The sequence below is a fragment of the Oncorhynchus tshawytscha genome, linkage group LG07 (genome assembly GCF_018296145.1).
Source record: "Oncorhynchus tshawytscha isolate Ot180627B linkage group LG07, Otsh_v2.0, whole genome shotgun sequence".
Taxonomy (NCBI): Eukaryota; Metazoa; Chordata; class Actinopteri; order Salmoniformes; family Salmonidae; genus Oncorhynchus; species Oncorhynchus tshawytscha.
The window spans coordinates 32,059,580-32,081,594 of NC_056435.1; the positions used below are offsets into that span (position 1 = coordinate 32,059,580).

General features: G+C 42.0%; 1 protein-coding gene across 2 annotated transcripts; it reads right to left on the reverse strand.

Moving 5' to 3' along the window:
* Window positions 1–228: 228 nt before the first annotated feature.
* On the reverse strand, window positions 229–13,366 carry LOC112254371 (transcription factor E3). 2 transcript variants are annotated; one of them, XM_024426886.2, is made up of 9 exons: window positions 12,930–13,366; window positions 11,123–11,334; window positions 10,740–10,964; window positions 8,398–8,493; window positions 5,974–6,085; window positions 5,701–5,751; window positions 5,489–5,564; window positions 4,915–5,062; window positions 229–2,584 (listed from the first exon to the last, which is right to left on the reverse strand). In XM_024426886.2, the coding sequence occupies exons 2-9, from the start codon at window positions 11,312–11,314 to the stop codon at window positions 2,138–2,140; spliced, it is 1,347 nt and encodes a 448-aa protein (XP_024282654.1). In that variant the 5' UTR covers window positions 11,315–11,334; window positions 12,930–13,366; the 3' UTR covers window positions 229–2,137. The 2 variants fall into 2 exon arrangements, with proteins under 2 accessions (XP_024282654.1, XP_024282655.1); XM_024426887.2 differs by lacking the exon at window positions 8,398–8,493.
* Between the last annotated feature and the right edge of the window lie 8,649 nt (window positions 13,367–22,015).

Here is a 22,015-nt window from a genome sequence, read left to right on the forward strand (position 1 = left end):
CTACCTGGTTAAATAAAGGTGAAATAAAATAAAATGTTTTGTGTTGACCCCAGGAAGAGTAGCTGCTGCTTTAGCAATAGCTATTGGGGATCCTAATAAAATATCAAATACCAATCTGAGAAAGCAGTGGGTATGCAAGGAAAGGGTGTTTGGAACAATTAAGCCCAACCATTGAGACACATTGCACTCTGAAAACCTTTTAGACAAAGCATGGAATTGAAATTTGAAGGTTTTCTAAATTTTTATTTTGGTTAAAATAAAACATACCAGAAAACAGTAAAGAGTGAAAGATTGCTTAATATTGCTGAGTATAGAAAAAGCAAGTAATTCAATACACTTTCAAATATAATTCAAAGTGGCCAACATTATATTCCCTTTAAAGCTGTTAAAGGTTTCTGTTCCAGTAAACGCAGAACCATAAGTGAAAATCAGAACAGCAATATATATTTTTCGAAATGATTCAAAATAAAGGATCTCATATCAAACCACAGCCGCAGTTCAACTAAACTGCATTTTTTTTTTAAACATTCAGATAATCAGACATATTGCATTGTTTTTTGAGTTCACGTGTCAAACATCTCTTTTTATGTTTTTTTGAATAAAAACCTGTTAGGAGAGTTAGACTCTGCATCCATCTTCCTTGACATGGAGGAAAGGCACAAATGTTTCAACAGCATCTGGGAAGCATCAATTGACAATACATAGAAAAACAGAGTTCCAGACGTGTAAACAGACCCCTAACATATACTGCTAATGAACATACTTTTTTTTGAAAAGCTTGTCAATACAAATGAAAGAAAGACTGAGACTGAGGGCTAGAGGAGTAATACACACTAACCATGCACGGATTTCAGTCTCTTGGAAAAACATGTGGAATGTTACACATTTTCAGATTAGATGACTCAGAAAAAGGTAACTGTAAGTCTAGAGCTAGAAGTCAAGTCTATGTGACAAGGCCTTGGAAAATCGCTATAGAAATCTTAGTCAACATAATCATATTAGTATTATCATCACAAATTACCATATGATCATCTAAGAAATATACTGCATAGCCCAGTACGTTTCTGCAACACACACATCACGCAGTGTTTCAGAGACTAGTGCCAAACGTTAAAGCTATACTTCCATTGACTATAAAAAAAAATATATATATATATATATATATATATATATAATGCACCCGTATAAAGACTTAAATCTATGATCATTCTGTGAAAGGTGGCCTGCGTTGTCTGACTAGCTGCAGCAGCTTTTGCTTTTCTTGTATATTTATTTTGTTCATTGTAAGTTCAGTTACATACTGGCTGTATAGCCATTCAACAGACAAAAGCTTTTAAAAAATGCATAGACAACAGGAAAAGGTGCAACAAACATGTTTTGAAAGTTCACAAATATTTTAGAAATGTAAATATATATTTTTGTTTTTTAGAGGTTATCAAATCATTTTTTTACATCACAAACTATGTGCCTTGTATATTTAATAAAATATCCCTTTGGTACATTTTTGTTAGACAAACATGAGATCTGTAAAATGCATTCACTTGTGTACTTTAAGCTATAGAAATCCTGCTTTTCAACTCGGTTAAAAAAATACCTAAATTCAATAAAGCACCCGTTATGTAGTTCATGCCAATTTCACTAAATAGACAAGAACCTTCCCACAAAAGTTAAAGTGCACAAAGTATATACTCTACAATGAAGCAATAATATACTGTACTTAACTAAACCACCACACTATTTCCTCTTTAATGTCTGTGCAGGGAAATCTTGGTTGAGTTGAGGCTTGCAAGAAAAAGATTTTAAAAAATCAAATGTCCATATCCTAATTTTACTATGTTCCATTTGAAAATGATTGCATTTATCATTGATGGTGTGCTGAAAAAAAGGGGGGGGTTCTAAATTCAGGGACCAATATTAACTTGGTAAGGGAGGAAAGGATAGCCATTTACTTTGGACTAATGCATGATTCAGATCAGTCATTTTTTGTGAAACCGTTGGCTGTTTGTTTTAAAGCAGAGTCCAGTGCCATATGCAGTGTTCTAGCTCTTATTTTTCAGTGCTCCTCCTCCTTTCCCCAAACCTCTCATTACCCAACTCCCTGGTCTCGCTCTACCAGTTTGACCCCAGTATGTCCCTGCTACAAGTCCTCCTCCATACTGAAGCTGCTCCCACGACTGCTGGTCTTTGAGGCACCTGGTGACACAAAAAACAGTGGGTCCACCCTCTCTGGGGACAGTGTGTACCCCTCGTCCATGATGATGTCCCCCAGCCCCACGTCTAGGTACAGCCCAGCATTGGAGGGGTCATCCAGCTCGGTGAAGCTTACACTGCCCAGGTCCAGGGGGCTGCTTATGGTCACAACCACAGGGGAGTCAGAGGAAGGTGGGGAGGAGGTAAGGACAGGCTGTGCCATGGCTGCTGCCCCCAGGCTGAGAAAGGTTTGGGAGCAGGCCTCTCCAGCGCTGGGCCCCAGTTTATGGTCTCCCTGCTGAAGGTGCTGCTGCTGAAGGAGGGAGGGGTCTGAACTCAGGCCATGGGACATCGGACTGGAGAGGCCATGGAGCTGAGCCTGTATCTCCAACTCCTTCACATAAGAACAAAAAATAATAATCTCTAAATATATTGTATGATAACATTTCTAGATTTATTTCTCCTTATATTCATGATAACTATAGTAACTTCAGAAAGTACACCCCTTTGGACTTTTTCCATATTTTGTTGTTACAAAGTTGGATTTAATTCAATTATTTTGCCAACGATCTACAAAATACTCTGTCAAAGTGGAAGAAACATTTTTACATGTGTAAAAATAAAAATATTAAAAATAAAATATATAAACTCAGTGACCAGTTTATTAGGTACACCCATCTAGTCCCAAGTTGGACCCTTTGCCTCCAGAACAGCCTGAATTCTTCAGGGTATGACGTTCAATCGTTGCTCAATTGGTATCAAGGGACCTGAAGTGTGCCAGAAAAACATTCCCCACACCAGTACACCACCACCACAAGCCTGTCCAGTTGACCCCAGCCAGGATGGGTCCATGGACTCATACTGTTGAGGCCAAATCCTGACTATCAGCATGACGCAACAGGAACCGGGATTCGTCGGACCAGGCAATGGTTTTCCACTCCTCAATTGTCCAGTGTTGGTGATCGCATGCCCACTGGAGCAGCTTGTTGTTTTTAGCTGATAGGAGTGTAATCCGGTGTGGTCGTCTGCTGCAATAGCCCATCCGTGACAACGATCAACGAGTTGTGCATTCTAAGATGCGTTCTGCACACCACTGTTATACTGCGCCGTTATTTTGTCTGTTTGTGGCACACATGTTGGCTTGCATGATTCTTGTCATTGTTCTCCAACCTCTCTCATCAACAATGTTTTCTCCCACAGGACAGCCGCTGACTGGATGTTTTTTTGTTTGTCGCACCATTCTTGGTTACCACTCTCAGTCGCTTAAGATCACTAGTTTTGCCCATTCTAACAATCAATCGAACAGTAACTGAATGCTTGATGCCTGTCTGCCTGCTTATATGGCAAGCCAAGGCCACTTGACTCACAGTCTGTAGGAGAGATCCATTTTTGTGTATGGTGTGGATTGAAAAATGTGTGATTAAAATATTTTTTTAAAGAATCACCTTTGGCAGTGATTACAGATGTGAGTCTTTCTGGGTAAGTCTAAGAGCTTTGCACAACTGGATTACGCAATATTTGCCAATTATCCTTTTTAAAATTCTTTAAGCTCTGTCAAGTTGGTTGTTGATCATTGCTGCTTAACAGCTATTTTCAAGTCATGCCATAGATTTTCAAGCCGCTTTTAGTCAAAACTGTAAATAGGCCACTCAGGAACATTCAATGTTGTCTTGGTAAGCAACTCCAGTGTAGATTTGGTGAATGTCTCCCAGTGTCTGTTGGAAAGCAGACTGAACCAGGTTTTCCTCTAGGATTTTGCCTGTGCTTAGCTTTATTCCATTTCTTCTTATTCTAACAAACTTCCTTGCCGATGACAAGCATACCCATAACACGATGCTGCCACCACCATGCTTGAAAATATGAAGAGTGATTCTACGTGATTTATTGTGTTGGATTTGCCCCAAACATAACGCTTTATATTCAGGACATAAAGTTAATTTATTTTAGAGCCTTATTGCAAACAGGATGCTTGTTTTGGAATATTTTTTATTCTGTACATTTTTATTCTTCTTTTCACTCTGTCAATTAGGTTAGTATTGTGGAGTAACAACGTTGTTGATCCATCCTCAGTTCTATCACAGCCATTAAACTCTAATGGTTTTAAAGTCACCATTGGCTTCATGGTGAAACTCCTGAGCGATTTCCTCCCTCTCCAGCAACTGAGTTAGGAAGGACATCTGTATCTTTGTAGTGACTGGGTGTATTGATACACCATCCAAAGTGTAATTAATAACTTCACCATGCTAAAAGGGATAATCAATGTCTGCTTTTTTATTTTTACCCATCCACCAATAGGTGCCCTTCTTGAGGCATTGGAAAACCTCCCTGGTCTTTGTGTTTGAAATACATTGCTCGACTGAGGGACCTTACAGATAATTGTATGTGTGGGGTACAGAGATGAGGTAGTCATTCAGAAATCATGTCAAACACTATTATTGCACAGTGAGTCCATGCAACTTATTATGTGATTTGTTTAGCAAATGTGTTGCCATAACAAAGGGGTTGAATAATTATTGACTCAAGACATTTCAGCTTTTCATTTTTAATTAATTAGTTCATTTTGAAAAACATAATTCCACTTTGACATTATGGGGTATTGTGTGTAGGCCAGTGACAAAAAAATCTAAATGTAATCCATTTTAAATTCAGGCTGTAACAACAAAATGTGGAAAAAGTCAAGAGGTGCGAATACTTTCTGAAGGCACTGTATGTCCAATAACTGACCTGGATACGCAGCATCAAGCTGTGGTTAGCATGTTCCAGCTTCTTCTGACGCATCTCTACCTCCTTGGCTCTCTGCTGCTCCTTCTGCAGCTTCCTGATGTAGTCCACCGAGGCCTTCAGAATGGTGCCCTTATTCCAGCGCATCTCCCTACAGCCATGAGAAAAAGAGAGAAGGTTGTTAGAGAGGAATATCAAATCTGATACAAATTGAGTATTGCTTTTCAGTGGCCTTGACTGGGAGGTCCTTGGGGCGACGCACAATTGGCCCAGCGTCGTCCGGGTTAGGGAGGGTTTGGCCGGCAGGGATATCCTTGTCTCATCGCGCACTAGCGACTCCTGTGGCAGACCGGGCGCAGTGCACGCTGACCAGGTCGCCAGGTGTACAGTGTTTCCTCCGGCACATTGGTGCGGCTGGCTTCCGGGTTGGATATGCATTGCATCAATAATTCTTTTGATATTGCTTTTCATTCCCAAAATGTAAAATCTGAATGAGATTTATTTGTATCAATACCACCACTGATCAAGTCATCCAAAGTAAATGTCCTGAATAAGAGAACAATAACGGCAAACTCACGGGTCACTTGACTTGGGTATTATGGCCCCAAGCTCCGTTATGCGGTCATTGATGTTAAACCTCCGCCTCCTCTCAACTGTCAAGAGAAACAATGGGGAAAGAGATTAAGAAATGAAACTCACTGCCACTCCAAGAGGAACAAGAGCTGTCTAGCATCATAGAGGGTAAAGAACAATACAGAAGTGAGTAAAAATAAAAAAGGTATGACTCACTGAGGTTATGGTTGTCCTTCTTCTGTCTCTCTTTCACCAGCGCTTTGGTATCTACATATTGAACATAACATATACTTTAGAGGTGCTGCTGTGCAATCTAAAAATCCATTCTAACAATTTACAATTTAACAAAATGGAAAGTTACATGGGACATAACATAAGAAGTTTATAATCCCCCCCAAAAACATTCTTATCTCCAGAGCTATATAAAATATGGAGGAACTGGACAGTGAGGATCATGGACCTAGTACAGGGAAAGGAACAAGGCCATACCAGAGTATTCCCTTTTAATATTGGTCAGATCCGCAGGGCAGGAGTTGCTGACAGTGAGGGTAGGTGCTGCCATTCCAGGACTATGGTATACATCCAGGAGGTTTCCAGGGAGCTGTAAGAGGCAAGGGAAACCACTGCATTAACATCAAAGCAAACAAAGTTTAACACTGACAACCTGGACAAGCTTCCAGGAGAAACTAATGAAACATAAAAATTCAACTCTATATATTTTCTATTGTCATACGTTTTCTTGTTCTACATGTATCAGAATACTCATTTAACTGTCATAACTTTCAAAACAGGCTGTGTCATAGCCGTCGGCGATCAGGCCCACCACCATTGTGTCGTCTGCAAACTTTATGATTGTGTTGGAGTCGTGCGTGGCCACAGTCGTGTACAGGGAGTACAGGAGCAGGCTCCGAGACTGCTGAACAGCTAACTTTAGTGGTCTCCCTACAGAGACCTGCATCTTAGAAACTATTTGCACTGACTACCCACACAAACACCCACAAGCACACACTCAACGCTGCGGTTCTATTGTTACATTTTAGACAATTAGCAGATGCTCTTAACCATAATTGCTCCTGTAAGTTGCTCTGGGTAACTGCCTTGTTCAAGGGCACAGACAGATGTTTCCCTTAGTCGGCTTGGAAATCCAAACCAGCGACCTTTCGGTCACTGGGCCATCACTCTTAACCGCTAGGCTACCTATATACTATTTATTCCACTGTGTGATCCAAGTCACTACCCACTTTATATTTGTAAATGCAGTGTAATACAGTCCATTATTACTACGCATACTATCTCTCTTATTACTTGTCATTTTTGACTTGACCCTGTTATTATTGTTATTGACTAATGTACAGCCTTGTTGAGGGAGTTAGCACATAAGCATTTCACTGCACATTTTATACCTGCTGTAAACTGTGTATGTGACGAATACAATTTGATAATGGGAATCCAACATCCTATATTTCCAATAACTCAAATTTGTATATCTATCCTGGTAGAAGTAGAACATTTTTAAGATAAGCTACATTGTAGTACTGTATTATATTTGACCTTCAATGATTGTACACAAGGATACTAAATTACCATACGACAGGTTGGCTGGTTTATATGGAATATAATTTCAAGCAAGTCATCACAATTTATTATAAGCCTAATAACTTTTCCATAATTGAAGGTTCAGCAAGGTATCCAAAAGCATTAACGCATTTGAAACAAATCTGACATGTGTTGCGGTAGGCTATAGATCCTTATAAATGTGAGAAATATTGCTAAATGTCTATTCCCCCCCTTTTAAAAAAAAAATGTTCACCTAAAATGACATAGCCAAATCTAACTGCCTGTAGCGCTGGCCATGAAGCAAGGATATGCATATTCTAGGTACCATTTGAAAGGAAACACTTTGAAGTTTGTGGAAATGTGAAAGGAATGTAGGAGAATATACTGATAAAAGATAATACAAAAAAAAAAAAAAAAAAGATGTTTGTACCATCTTGAAATGCAAGAGAATGTATTATTCCAGCACAGGTGCAATTTAGATTTTGGCCACTAGGCGGCAGCAGTGCATGTGCAAACTATTAGACTGATCCAAGGAACCATTGCATTTCTCTTTAAAATGTTGTATCAAGACTGCCCAAATGTGCCTAATTTGTTTATTAATAACTTTTCATGTTCAAAACAGTGCACTCTCCTAAAACAATAGCATTGTATTATTTCACTGTAATAGCTACTGTAAATTGCACCGTGCCGTTAGATTAACAAGAAGTTAAGCTTTCTGCCAATATCAGATATGTCTATGTCCTGGGAAATGTTCTTGTTACTTACAACCGCATGCTAATAGCTTTAGCCTACATTAGCTCAACCGTTCTACAGGGGACCCACCAATCCTGAAGACGTTTAACAAGGCCACTCTGCCATGTGCTGCCAAACAACCCGATTGATTTACCTCAATGTTCTTTCTTTTCATGCTCCTGAAGCAAAACCCAAATCCAATTTTCTGATGCGGGAAGTAATCTCTTCAATCTCTTTCCATCTAACAACTCAACTGTTAAAAACGTATTTTGAGCACCCTCTGAATTGTCTACCATTCCAACTTCACATACTGCCATGCCCTGCATCATTTGTCCTCCTCTCCCGTTTCCCCTGGTTGCTACCCCACCCAGACAACACTGGCCTGACGAGTCTTAGTTAAGTGCCAGAAGAGTATGTTTACTCCTACAGCACCACTGAATTCCAGTTTGAGAAATTCAACCAAGACAAAACAGATATAGCAAGATAACTCCAAAAATGATAGGCTAGTTGTTAATTGAATTTCACTGCATAATTGTCACTAATTTGACAGATCCACACATTTGTCCATACTTGTGTTTTCATATTAGCCCAATTGCAATTGACAAAATACACATTTCCACATACTGTACTAGGCAGCTGTAGACCCAAGTCAATTAACGTCATGAAGTCATCATTGAAACTTGATTCAAGGCTGATGATGTCATCAATTACGCCATCTATCTGGAAAGACACACAGACATAATAGAACAGCTAATAAAATATATATTTTTTAATGTGGAAAGTTAAAAGGACAGCTTGAATTTAACTGTATTACATTTCTTACTTGAAATGTGTAAAAAAATATATATATATACACATATACACACACACACACAGTGGGGCAAAAAAGCATTTAGTCACCCACCAATTGTGCAAGTTCTCCCACTTAAAAGGATGAGAGAGGCCTGTAATTTTCATCATAGGTACACTCTTCAACTATGACAGACAAAATGAGAAGAAAATCCAGAAAATCACATTGTAGGATTTTTAATGAATTTATTTGCAAATTATGGTGGAAAATAAGTATTTGGTCAATAACAAAAGTTTATCTCAATACTTTGTTATATACCCTTTGTTGGCAATGACAGAGGTCAAACGTTTTCTGTAAGTCTTCACAAGGATTTCACACACTGTTGCTGGTATTTTGGCCTATTCCTCCATGCAGATCTCCTCTAGAGCAGTGATGTTTTGGGGCTGTTGCTGGGCAACACGGACTTTCAACTCCCTCCAAATATTTTCTATGGGGTTGAGATCTGGAGAATGGCTAGGCCACTCCAGGACCTTGAAATACTTCTTAAGAAGCCACTCCTTCGTTGCCTGGGCGGTGTGTTTGGGATCATTGTCATGCTGAAAGACCCAGCCACGTTTCATCTTCAATGCCCTTGCTGATGGAAGGAGGTTTTCACTCAAAATCTCACGATACATGGCCCCATTCATTCTTTCCTTTACACGATCAGTCGTCCTGGTCCCTTTGCAGAAAAACAGCCCCAAAGCATGATGTTTCCACTCCCATGCTTCACAGTAGGTATGGCGTTCTTTGGATGCAACTCAGCATTCTTTGTCCTCCAAAAACGACGAGTTGAGTTTACCAAAAACGTATATTTTGGTTTCATCTGACCATATGACATTCTCCCAATCTTCTTCTGGATCATCCAAATGCTCTCTAGCAAACTTCAGACGGGCCTGGACATGTACTGGCTTAAGCAGGGGGACAAGCCTGGCACTGAAGGATTTGAGTCCCTGGCGGCGTAGTGTGTTACTGATGGTAGGCTTTGTTACTTTGGTCCCAGCTCTCTGCAGGTCATTCCCTAGCTCCCCCCGTGTGGTTCTGGGATTTTTGCTCACCGTTCTTGTGATCATTTTGACCCCACAGGGTGAGATCTTGCGTGGAGCCCCAGATCGAGGGAGATTATCAGTGGTCTTGTATGTCTTCCATTTCCTAATAATTGCTCCCACAGTTGATTTCTTCAAACCAAGCTGCTTACCTATTGCAGATTCAGTCTTCCCAGCCGGGTGCAGGTCTACAATTTTGTTTCTGGTGTCCTTTGACAGCTCTATGGTCTTGGCCATAGTGGAGTTTGGAGTGTGACTGTTTGAGGTTGTGGACAGGTGTCTTTTATACTGATAACAAGTTCAAACAGGTGCCATTAATACAGGTAACAATTGGAGGACAGATGAGCCTCTTAAAGAAGGTCTGTGAGAGCCAGAAATCTTGCTTGTTTGTAGGTGACCAAATACTTATTTTCCACCATAATCCTACAATGTGATTTTCTAGATTTCTTTTTCTCATTTTGTCTGTCATAGTTGAAGTGTACCTATGATGGAAATTACAGGCCTCTTATCTTTTTAAGTGGGAGAACTTGCACAATTGGTGGCAGACTAAATACTTTTTTGCCCCACTGTGTGTGTGTGTATTTTATATATATATATATATATATATATATAGAAGGTACAATGACACAAAGTAAGGAATTATTTTGCCCTAATGAAGAATGATTTCAAAAGAAAAGGCATGTGTCTAAAAGAGGTGAAGATATCACTAAGCTGCCAGTGTAGTATTTAACAGCAGACTGTGCAACTAAGCTAACAATGGCAACATGACAAGAGGCATTACAGAACAAACAAAAAAGTAATTTCGTGATCAGTAGGTTAGGCCTTCAACCCAAACTTTCATTGAAAATATGTCTGAGACAATGAGAAGCCGTTCAATTGTGAGCTTTATCCATGGACTTCGCATAGCTTTATTCCACTTAGACTAAACAAAACATCTATAAATTGTGGGAGTTCAAATTAGTTACAAATCTGATGCCTGCCGCAAAAGGCAGTAGGTCCATACAAACAGTAGCATGATACCATCCCACTTAAGACATCAAGCCAATGTGAGTGGTGTATTGCAGTGTAATGCGGTCTTCAGTCATACCACATACCTCCTCTTTCTTGGATCCCAGATTGAGTAAAGCCATTGGGCTGTTTGGAGCACTGAGGGCCGTGGGAGTCATCTCAGGGGCAGAGCTAGACAGTGGCAAGGGAGATACACCTAGGATTTGAGGTGCCACCTTATTGCCGAGGGTGGTGGAGAGATACTCCTTCACCTGCTGCCTCTGAGACTGCTGGATGTGATACTTGGTGGGGTTCTCCAGATGGCTCTGCACCTAACAGATTTTAAAAAACATGTCAGTCAAACAGCCAACTAAGAAGGCAACTTGTAACATGCCAATTTAATATGGAGGTTATAAGCTACCATTTCATGATGTGGCATGCCATGCAAGTGTAGTTCCCTGGAGAGAAGCCATTTGAAGTGGAGTCTCACCTTCAACACCTCCACGGGCACCTGTGCGGGAGGCTGGCGAGCAGCTATTGGGGGCAGAGTGACATAGATGGCAGGGGTGGAGTCAGTTGCCCTGAGCTGAGCCACAGAGTTCTGCTGCTGGGCCTCCCGTCTCTCTTGTTCCTGGGCTTGTTCCCGCATCAGCTGCTGCCGAAGCAGCACACGCGACGACATGGCTCAGTTGGGTTGTATGCCTCCATTCAAACAGGAGAGGGAAGAGAGAGGTAAGAATATATACATGTACAATATGCTCTGGCTTTTATATGGCTTGGCTGTATAGGTCTAACTCATCCTCAGATAGCAAGCTCTGGAAGTCAGACTCCTGAACAAGATTATATTTCCAACACCCAGATGAACCAGCAGAATAAATTGAAATGGGATTTTGTTCAACATTCTCACTTCCTGGGCTCCTTTATTTATCCTGCTTTGTGGTATAACTACCCCTCTGTGTAGGTAATGCAGTCATTGGTGCAGGGTCTCATATGGTTAGTTCGCTTACTCTAGTTCTTCCTGACCAATGACTTAACCTATGGGCCTTACTTCCGTCAACCCTTTTTGGCTGCAGATACATGTCCCCAGAGCTATGGTATTCAAACTTGTTCAGTGGGGACCCCATTTTTTCCCCAGTCAGAGTTTCTGGGGACAGCATTTTTTCCACCCCAAATCTAATGACACATCAACAAATAACCTTCAATTCATTATATGTTCATCAAAGAAACCAATAAATACATTTACTCAACATTTTATTTTTCAAATTATCTTTCTCAAAAACGTTTGTATATTGTCCCATTAAATAATCTGTACTCTTAATTTTGTTACAAAAAAATATATATTTTACGTCCCCTCTGAAGTTCCCCGCGACCACGACTTTGAATACCACTGCCCCAGAAGCAAAAGGTCAAAACTGCCATGCCAATAACTTAAAGAGTATGGATATACTGACAAGATACACGTCTCTCCGCCCTAACAACGGGAGACGTTGTCCACACAGCTGCGCGGTGGGCTGTCTAGTTCCCGCACATCCTTTGTTAAAATTGGTGGATACATCTCATTGTAATACTTTAAAAATATATATATATTCGATGAGGGTTGTTGGCGTCAACCGCCTGTATTCAAGGGCGAGAGAAGACACTATGCTACTATCCTCATGACATCAATATGCCTCGCCATCTGCGAAAAACGTTTTTTTTCCTCAAAGTTGCTTATATCAGCACACTCGTAACAACTTAAACATTACAAAACTTGTATTCGATCAAATAAACCTCACGTAGCAAATAAGCCATTTATTTTGTGTTGACCAAATTCGACACTCATTGACCTCCATACAAAAACAACTTCCTTGGTTGGCGACAGGAGGGAGACCGATTTTCCGATGAGTTGGGCCTCTCGCTTCCCCTCTGCTGTTTACCAACATGTGGAGTCCAGTTCAAGAATTTAACGATCTGTATTGGAAAGCTCTTGCATTGACTGAATTCAAATGGAATTCACCCAAACTGTTAATCAGATTAAAGCCTGTACATTTCAGTTTGTTTACACCTTTTCTATTAAAGGCAGTGGATAGCTAGACCATAACGACATTGGCTGGCTAGCTAGCTAAAGTTACACAATAATGACGACTTACGTAAATATGTGTGGACATATTAGCTAGTTAGCTAGCTGCTAACGTTACGGAGAAAACAGCTACGCTTCCAAAGTGTTGGATAACAAACAATACAAGTTGGTCAGTGTGGCCACTATAATACAACAGTGTTACCACTTCAACACTTTTATAAACAAGACAAAAACATACCTTTACTTCAGTTCAAATCATTCAGAATGAGGCACCTGTGTGTGAGCAGCATTAGCCAACGTTAGCAGGGAGTTTTTTTTGGAGGGGGGGCAGGAAGTTGTCAAACTTGACAATTAGTTTGTCAAAATAACAACTGGAGAATTCGTGTTCCCTGTCATGTCTGCATTTAGCGTGGAATTTCGAATTCTGTCGAGCTAGATACAGTATCTAACTAATAATGTGCCAATTGCGGAAAATGCCAGCAACGAGTCGTGGTGGGGTGTCGCTTCAAAAACAATCGATTCCTCGAGTCCTTGCCCGTCTCTTCCCATTTCCCGGTGTCAAGCTTCAATCGACTCCTACGATTCAGTATTTTTGCAACGACTAAACTATTTTCCGTAATCTCCTTCGAAAACACAAGCTCTCGCATCTTTCACAGCAAAGAAAGAGAGATGGGAGGGGCACAGCCTGGGATGTCGGACACTAATAAAAATAGAATTGATCACATACACGTTATTGGCAGATGTTATTGCGGGTGTAGCGAAATGCTTATGCTTCTAGCTCCGACAATGCAGTAATATCTAACAAATTACACTACATATACCCAATACACACAAATGTAAGTAGGAATTAATTAAGACTATATACACATAAGGACAAGCGATATCAGAGCAGAACGGACTAAGATACCATAAAATAGTATAGAATGCAGTATGTGCATATGAGATGAGTAATACCAGATATGTAAACGTTATTAAAGTGACTAGTGTTCCATTCCTTAAAGTGATCAGTGATTCTTAGTCTATGCCTATAGGCAGCAGCCTCTAATGTGCTAGTGATGGCTAGGTAGACAGTCAGAACTGTGCATCAGTAATCAACAGATGTAAGCTATATAGCAATGCTGCTATATTGCAATGCTGCATTTAGCTATTTCTTGGCCTACAATGTCTTGAGCAAGTTCACTAAAGTAAAGTAGGGGTTATCAATGAGTAGGCTGAGCTATTCGACACACAACAGACCAAACACACACTGGCGTTTTTTATAGCGAGGAGCAGGGATCAGAACCGTGCGCATAGGCTATATCTTGGTAGTCTGGTAATCTAGCAATGCCTTGTAAATTCAACTAAAGTATAATAGGTTATCAATAACTACGGGTAAGCTATTCTTCATAGTGCCAGTGAATTGAAGTTGAACATTGCCAAATGCATCAGTTTAATATAGTGTAGGATGCCACCTTTCCAACAAGTCAGTTCGTGAAATTTCTGCCCTGCTAGAACTGCTCTAGTCAACTGTAAGTGCTGTTATTGTGAAGTGGAAATGTCTAGGAGCAACAACAGCTCAGCCATGAAGCGGTAGGCCACACAATACATAATATCTGTTAGGAGCTTATTGAAATGGGTTTCCATGGCCGAGCAGCCGCAGAGAAGCCTAAGATCAACATGTGCAATGGCAACCATCGACTGGAGTGTGGACTCTACCTGCCCCAATGCATAGTACCAACTGAAAAGTTTGGTGGAGGAAGTGAATACTGGAACAATATTTCTAACATAATGTGGGATATGGTCAATGGGGAACTAAATAATAATAATGTAATATTGGTTTTCATATTGTGATGTCCTTAAACACTGTATGGATGAAATACTGTAACTTGGAAAGTAATATCCCCTTTATCAAGTTTCCATCCAATACGTTCTGCATATGAACAATTATGAAAGTATTTTTGTTAAGATCAGATGTGATTATAGGAGGTATAAGAGAAACTCTTTCATATAAAAACTGTAGCCACGGCCCGAGTGAGGTCAGAGAGCGTGTCAGGCGAACGGAGCCGTCCCCTTTGGCCAGATTGCATAAAAAGCCTTGATAACGAAAATAACATTACACCAGGAAACGAGGCATTAGCTACATGTTTGAAATGGTTGAAACTTTGAACCTCAACACAAGGTGAAGAAATAAACTCACCTTCCTTTAGACCAGAGAGACGAAGAGCTTCAGCTCATGTCTATAGTGGTCTGAATCCTTAACCCTGAATAATCAACGAGGGAGAAAGGACAAACTCCCCTTTCAGACAATCACTGGTACAGCTGATTAGCGGTCCTGAGTCAAATATCTTGAACTTTTCAAACCATCCCATCCTACTACGAGTCTCAAATCAACCCACTGGAACCATCGGCACGGCTGGCTTATCTTCAAATAAGCAGCTTCAGAAGGGAATGGAAGAGTGAACACTCTAGTTCTGTTTAGGACAAAGACACCCATACGTAAATACAGTTGAAGTCAGAAGTTTACATATACATTAGCCAAATACATTTAAACTTAGTTTTTCACAATTCCTGACATTTAAATCTAGTACAAATTCCTTGTCTTACGTCAGTTAGGATCACCACTTTATTTTAAGAATGTGAAATGTCAGAATAATAGCTGAGAGAATTATTTATTTCAGCTTTTATTTCTTTCATCACATTCAAAGTGGGTCAGAAGTTTACATACACTCAATTAGTACTTGGTAGCGTTGCCTTTAAATTGATTAACTGGGTCAAACGTTTTGGGTAGCCTTCCACAAGCTTCCCACAATAAGTTGGGTGAATTTTGGCCCATTCCTCCTGACAGAACTGGTGTAACTGAGTCAGGTTTGTAGGCCTCCTTGCCTGCACATGCTTTTTCAGTTCTGCCCACACATTTTTTTATAGGATTGAGGTCAGGACTTTGTGATGGCCACTCCAATACATTGACTTTGTTGTCCTTTTTGCCACAACTTTGGAAGTATGCTTGGGGTCATTGTCCAAATTGAAGACCTATTTGCGACCAAGCTTTAACTTCCTGACTGATGTCTTGAGATGTTGCTTCAATATATCCACATAATTCTCCTTCCTCATAATGCCATCTATTTTGTGAAGTGCACCAGTCCCCCCTGCAGCAAAGCACCCCCACAACATGATGCTGCCACCCATGTGTTTCACGGTTGGGATGGTGTTCTTCGGCTTGCAAGCCTCCCCCTTTTTCTTCCAAACATAACAATGGTCATTATGACCTAACAGTTCAAATCAAATCAAATTGATTTATATAGCCCTTCGTACATCAGCTGATATCTCAAAGTGCTGTACAGAAACCCAGCCTAAAACCCCAAACAGCAAGCAATGCAGGTGTAGAAGCACGGTGGCTAGGAAAAACTCCCTAGAAAGGCCAAAACCTAGGAAGAAACCTAGAGAGGAACCAGGCTATGTGGGGTGGCCAGTCCTCTTCTGGCTGTGCCGGGTGGAGATTATAACAGAACATGGCCAAGATTTTCAAATGTTCATAAATGACCAGCATGGTCGTATAATAATAAGGCTGAACAGTTGAAACTGGAGCAGCAGCACGGTCAGGTGGACTGGGGACAGCAAGGAGTCATCATGTCAGGTAGTCCTGGGGCATGGTCCTAGGGCTCAGGTCCTCCGAGAGAGAGAAAGAAAGAGAGAATTAGAGAGAGCATATGTGGGGTGGCCAGTCCTCTTCTGGCTGTGCCGGGTGGAGATTATAACAGAACATGGCCAAGATGTTCAAATGTTCATAAATGACCAGCATGGTCGTATAATAATAAGGCTGAACAGTTGAAACTGGAGCAGCAGCACGGTCAGGTGGACTGGGGACAGCAAGGAGTCATCATGTCAGGTAGTCCTGGGGCATGGTCCTAGGGCTCAGGTCCTCCGAGAGAGAGAAAGAAAGAGAGAATTAGAGAGAGCATATGTGGGGTGGCCAGTCCTCTTCTGGCTGTGCTGGGTGGAGATTATAACAGAACATGGCCAAGATGTTCAAATGTTCATAAATGACCAGCATGGTCGAATAATAATAAGGCAGAACAGTTGAAACTGGAGCAGCAGCACGGCCAGGTGGACTGGGGACAGCAAGGAGTCATCATGTCAGGTAGTCCTGGGGCATGGTCCTAGGGTTCAGGTCCTCCGAGAGAGAGAGAGAAAGAGAGAATTGGAGAACGCACACTTAGATTCACACAGGACACCGAATAGGACATGAGAGGTACTCCAGATATAACAAACTGACCCTAGCCTCCCAACACATTAACTACTGCAGCATAAATACTGAAGGCTGAGACAGGAGGGGTCAGGAGACACTGTGGCCCCATCCAAGGACACCCCCAGACAGGGCCAAACAGGAAGGATATAACCCCACCCACTTTGCCAAAGCACAGCCCCCACACCACTAGAGGGATATCTTCAACCACCAATTTACCATCCTGAGACAAGGCTGAGTATAGCCCACAAAGATCTCCGTCATGGCACAACCCAAGGGGGGGCGCCAACCCAGACAGGATGACCACATCAGTGAATCAACCCACTCAGGTAACGCACCCCTTCCAGGGACGGCATGAGAGAGCCCCAGTAAGCCAGTGACTCAGCCCCTGTAATAGGGTTAGAGGCAGAGAATCCCAGTGGGAAGAGGGGAACCGGCCAGGCAGAGAGAGCAAGGGCGGTTCGTTGCTCCAGAGCCTTTCCGTTCACCTTCCCACTCCTGGGCCAGACTACACTCAATCATATGACCCACTGAAGAGATAAGTCTTCAGTAAGGACTTAAAGGTTGAGACCGAGTTTGCGTCTCTGACATGGGTAGGCAGACCGTTCCATAAAAATGGAGCTCTATAGGAGAAAGCCCTGCCTCCAGCTGTTTGCTTAGAAATTCTAGGGACAATTAGGAGGCCTGAGTCTTGTGACCATAGCGTACGTGTAGGTATGTACGGCAGGACCAAATCAGAGAGATAGGTAGGAGCAAGCCCATGTAATGCTTTGTAGGTTAGCAGTAAAACCTTGAAATCAGCCCTTGCTTTGACAGGAAGCTAGTGTAGAGAGGCTAGCACTGGAGTAATATGATCAAATTTTTTGGTTCTAGTCAGGATTCTAGCAGCCGTATTTAGCACCAACTGAAGTTTATTTAGTGCTTTATCCGGGTAGCCGGAAAGTAGAGCATTGCAGTAGTCTAACCTAGAAGTGACAAAAGCATGGATTAATTTTTCTGCATCATTTTTGGACAGAAAGTTTCTGATTTTTGCAATGTTACGTAGATGGAAAAAAGCTGTCCTTGAAATGGTCTTGATATGTTCTTCAAAAGAGAGATCAGGGTCCAGAGTAACGCCAAGGTCCTTCACAGTTTTATTTGAGACGACTGTACAACCATTAAGATTAATTGTCAGATTCAACAGAAGATCTCTTTGTTTCTTGGGACCTAGAACAAGCATCTCTGTTTTGTCCGAGTTTAAAAGTAGAAAGTTTGCAGCCATCCACTTCCCTATGTCTGAAACACATGCTTCTAGCAAGGGCAATTTTGGGGCTTCACCATGTTTCATTGAAATGTACAGCTGTGTGTCATCCGCATAGCAGTGAAAGTTAACAGTTCTACTTTTGTTTCATCAGACCGGAGGACATTTCTCCAAAAAGTACCATCTTTGTCCCCATGAGCAGTTGCAAACCATGTCTTTTTTTATGGGGGTTTTGGAGTAGTGGCTTCTTCCTTGCTGAGCGGCCTTTCAGGTTATGTCGATATAGGACTCGTTTTACTGTGTATATAGATACTTTTGTACCTGTTCCCTCCAGCATCTTCACAAGGTCCTTTGCTGTTGTTCTTGGATTGATTTGCACTTTTCGGTCCCATGGTGTTCATACTTGCATACTATTGTTTGTACAGATGAATGTGGTACCTTCAGGCGTTTGGAAATTGCTCCCAAGGATGAATCAGACTTGTGGAGGTCTCCAATTTTTTTTCTGAGGTCTTGGCTGATTTCTTTTGATTTCCCCATGATTTGCAAAGAGGCACTGACTTTGAAGGTAGACCTTGAAATACATCCACAGGCACACCTGAAATGGACTCAAATGATGTCAATTAGCCTATCAGAAGCTTCTAAAGCCATGACATAATGTTCTGGAGTTTTCAAGCTGTTTAAAGGTACAGTCAACTTAGTGTATGTAAATATCTGACCCACTGGAATTGTGATACAGTGAATTATAAGTGAAATAAGCTGCCTGTAAACAATTGTTGGAAAAATGACTTATGTCATGCACAAAGTAGATGTCCTAACCGATTTACCAAAACTATAGTTTCTTAATTAACATGAAATTAGTGGAGTGGTTGAAAAACTAGTTTTAATGACCCCAACCTAAGTGTATGTAAACTTCCGACTTCAACTGTACATTCATTTTTTCTTATTCCAAACGGGTGGCAGAATAGTTATAGAATGTGTCCAAGTTAAGTGTCCCCTTTACTCTGTCTCTCTTTTTTTCCCCTCTCAATCTCGGGGGAGCAAGACATACAGTGGGGCAAAAAAGTATTTAGTCAGCCACCAATTGTGCAAGTTCTCCCACTTAAAAAGATGAGAGAGGCCTGTAATTTTCATCATAGGTACACTTCAACTATGACAGACAAAATGAGAAAAAAATTCCAGAAAATCACATTGTAGGATTTTTAATGAATTTATTTGCAAATTATGGTGGAAAATAAGTATCATTTTGTGTGCTGTAGTAAAGAGCACTTTACCCCAGTGGAACTCTCTGCGTCTGATTCCTTCACCCACCTAGTCCCGCGTGACATTGACAGGCTACATGTCGGCCATTCATATAGCTTACGTCCAGCGAATCACCTGTCAAACTTGTTCCCTCAAAACACAGGGATGTCGATTCACAGTATTATCAGAGGACGGGACTAAAATTACAGGTGTGAGCTTTTGAGCTTGTGTACATAATTGCATTACCCGACCTGACCCAGTAAAACTAATCCCATCTGAATAGGGTACAATAGGGCCTGACCTAAAGTATATCATAATTACATCAATAAACTGGTTATAGCCAACTCTAAACACTTAACAGCATATTAACAGCACGTAACACATATAGTGTCCAGGGCACAGCTGGGGGCTGAGGGGGGTCTATAACAAGCGGCAACGGTGAGAGACTTGTTTCTGGGAAGGTGGATTTTTAAAAGTAGAAACTAAATTTTTTGGGGCACAGACCTGGATAATATGAGAGAACTCTGCAGGATGTCTCTGCAGTAGATTGCAACTCTGCCTTCTTTGGCAGTTCTATCTTGTCGGAAAATGTTGTAGTTGGGGATGGAAATTTCAGGATTTTTGGTCACCTTCCTAAGCCAGGATTCAGACACGGTGCGGGACATCTGGGTTGGCGGAGTGTGCTAAAGCAGTGAATAAAACAAACTTAAGGAGGAGGCTTCTAATGTCAACATGCATGAAACTAAGGCTTTCACGGTTACTGAAGTCAACAAATGAGAGCGCCTGGGGAAGGGGAGTGGTGCTGGAGGCTGCAGGGCCTGGGCAAACCTCTACATCACTAGAGGAACAGAGGAGGAGTAAGATAAGGGTACGGCTAAAGGCTATAAGAACTGGCTGTCTAGTGCGTTCGGAACAGAGAGTAAAAGGAGCAGATTTCTGGGTGCGGAAGAATAGATTCAAGGCATAATGTACAGACAAGGGTATGGTAGGATGTGTTTCAGTATGATATGTTGGATAAAGGAATAAAGACGGGCACCAATGTCAAGTTCAATAGCCTTGTTGGTGCATTGTACAAATCCCTATATATGGAGTCCGGGGAACAGTCCGGCTAGTCGAATACCTATTAACTATACTCCGTAAAGGGATGTGAGTACAGTGGGGGTAAACCTAGGCATTGAGTGACGATGAGAGATGTTTTGTCTCTAGAGGCACTATTTAAGGCAGGTGAGTTCACCGCATGTGTGGGGGGTGGAACAAAAGGGATAGCTAAGGCATATTGAGCAGTGCTGGAGGCTCTACAGTGAAATAAGAAATAATCACTAACCAAAACAGCAATAGACAATGCATATTGACGTTAAGGAGAGGCATGTGTGATATATGAGTGATCATATGGTCCAGTGAGTAGCTAGGGAGCTGGAGACACGGCGATTCAGACAGCTAGCAGGCCGGGGCTAGCAGGCTAGAGGATGGGCCTCAGGGGGACGTCGCAACAGAAGAGCCTGTTGAAACCCCCTCGAACGGTTTCGTCGGCAGACCAGTCGTGATGGATCGGCAGGGCTCCGTATCAGCAGCAAAGGGTCCAGGCCAATTGGCAAAAGAGGTATTGAAGCCCAGGAATTGTCTGATGGATCTCTTCGGCTAGCCAGGAGATTGGCCTAGCCCCAGGCTAGCTCCAGGCTAACTGGTGCTTGCTTCGGGACAAAGACGTTAGCCATGAGTAGCCACTCGGATAGCAGCAAGCTAACTGTGATGATCCGGTGTAAAGGTTCAGAGCTTGAGGTAGGAATCCGGAGATGTGGTAGAGAAAAAGCAGTCTGATATGCTCTGGGTTGATATCACGCTGTGCAGACTGGCAGGAATTGACCGTGCTGAGGCTGGCTGATGTCCGAGTTAATTGTGATGACCACTAGCAGTGGCTAACTGACAACTAGCTAGTAGCTAGTTAGCTGGCTAGCTTCTGTCGGGGGTTCCGGTTCTAAATTATAAAAAATAGCAGATCCATACCACATTGGGTGAGGAGGGTTGCAGGAGAGTATGTTGAAATTGAGATTAAAAATATAAAAAATATAGGGCCTCCCGGGTGGCACAGTGGTTAAGGGCGCTGTACTGCAGCACCAGCTGTGCCACCAGAGACTCTGTCGTAACCGGCCGCGACCGGGAGGTCCGTGGAGGTCCGTGGGGCGACGCACAATTGGCCCAGCGTCGTCCGGGTTAGGGAGGGTTTGGCCGGTAGGGATGTCCTTGTCTCATCGCGCACCAGTGACTCCTGTGGCGGGCCGGGCACAGTGCACACTAACCAAGGTTGCCAGGTGCGCGGTGTTTCCTCCGACACATTGGTGCGGCTGGCTTCCGGGTTGGATGCGCGCTGTGTTAAGAAGCAGTGCGGCTTGGTTGGGTTGTGTATTGGAGGACGCATGACTTTCAACCTTCGTCTCTCCCGAGCCCGTACGTTGTAACGATGTTATAACGATGAGACAAGATAGTAGCTACTAAACAATTGGATACCACGAAATTGGGGTAAAAATACATTTAAAAAAATAAAAAATGTAATCTTACAAATATATACACGAAGAAAAATGATATATACCTGGGAAGGGACAAGACGTCTGACTGCTACTTGTGT

Bases quoted from the DNA above. Each gene is read 5' to 3' on its own strand.
- LOC112254371 (XM_024426886.2), bottom strand. From the start codon at position 11,314: ATGTCGTCGCGTGTGCTGCTTCGGCAGCAGCTGATGCGGGAACAAGCC. The intron at 5,752-5,973 runs GTATGGCCTTGT...TTCAATATGTAG, and splicing joins TATTAAAAGGGAATACTCTG to ATACCAAAGCGCTGGTGAAA. The intron at 5,565-5,700 runs GTGAGTCATACC...TTCTCTTGACAG, and splicing joins GAAGGACAACCATAACCTCA to TTGAGAGGAGGCGGAGGTTT.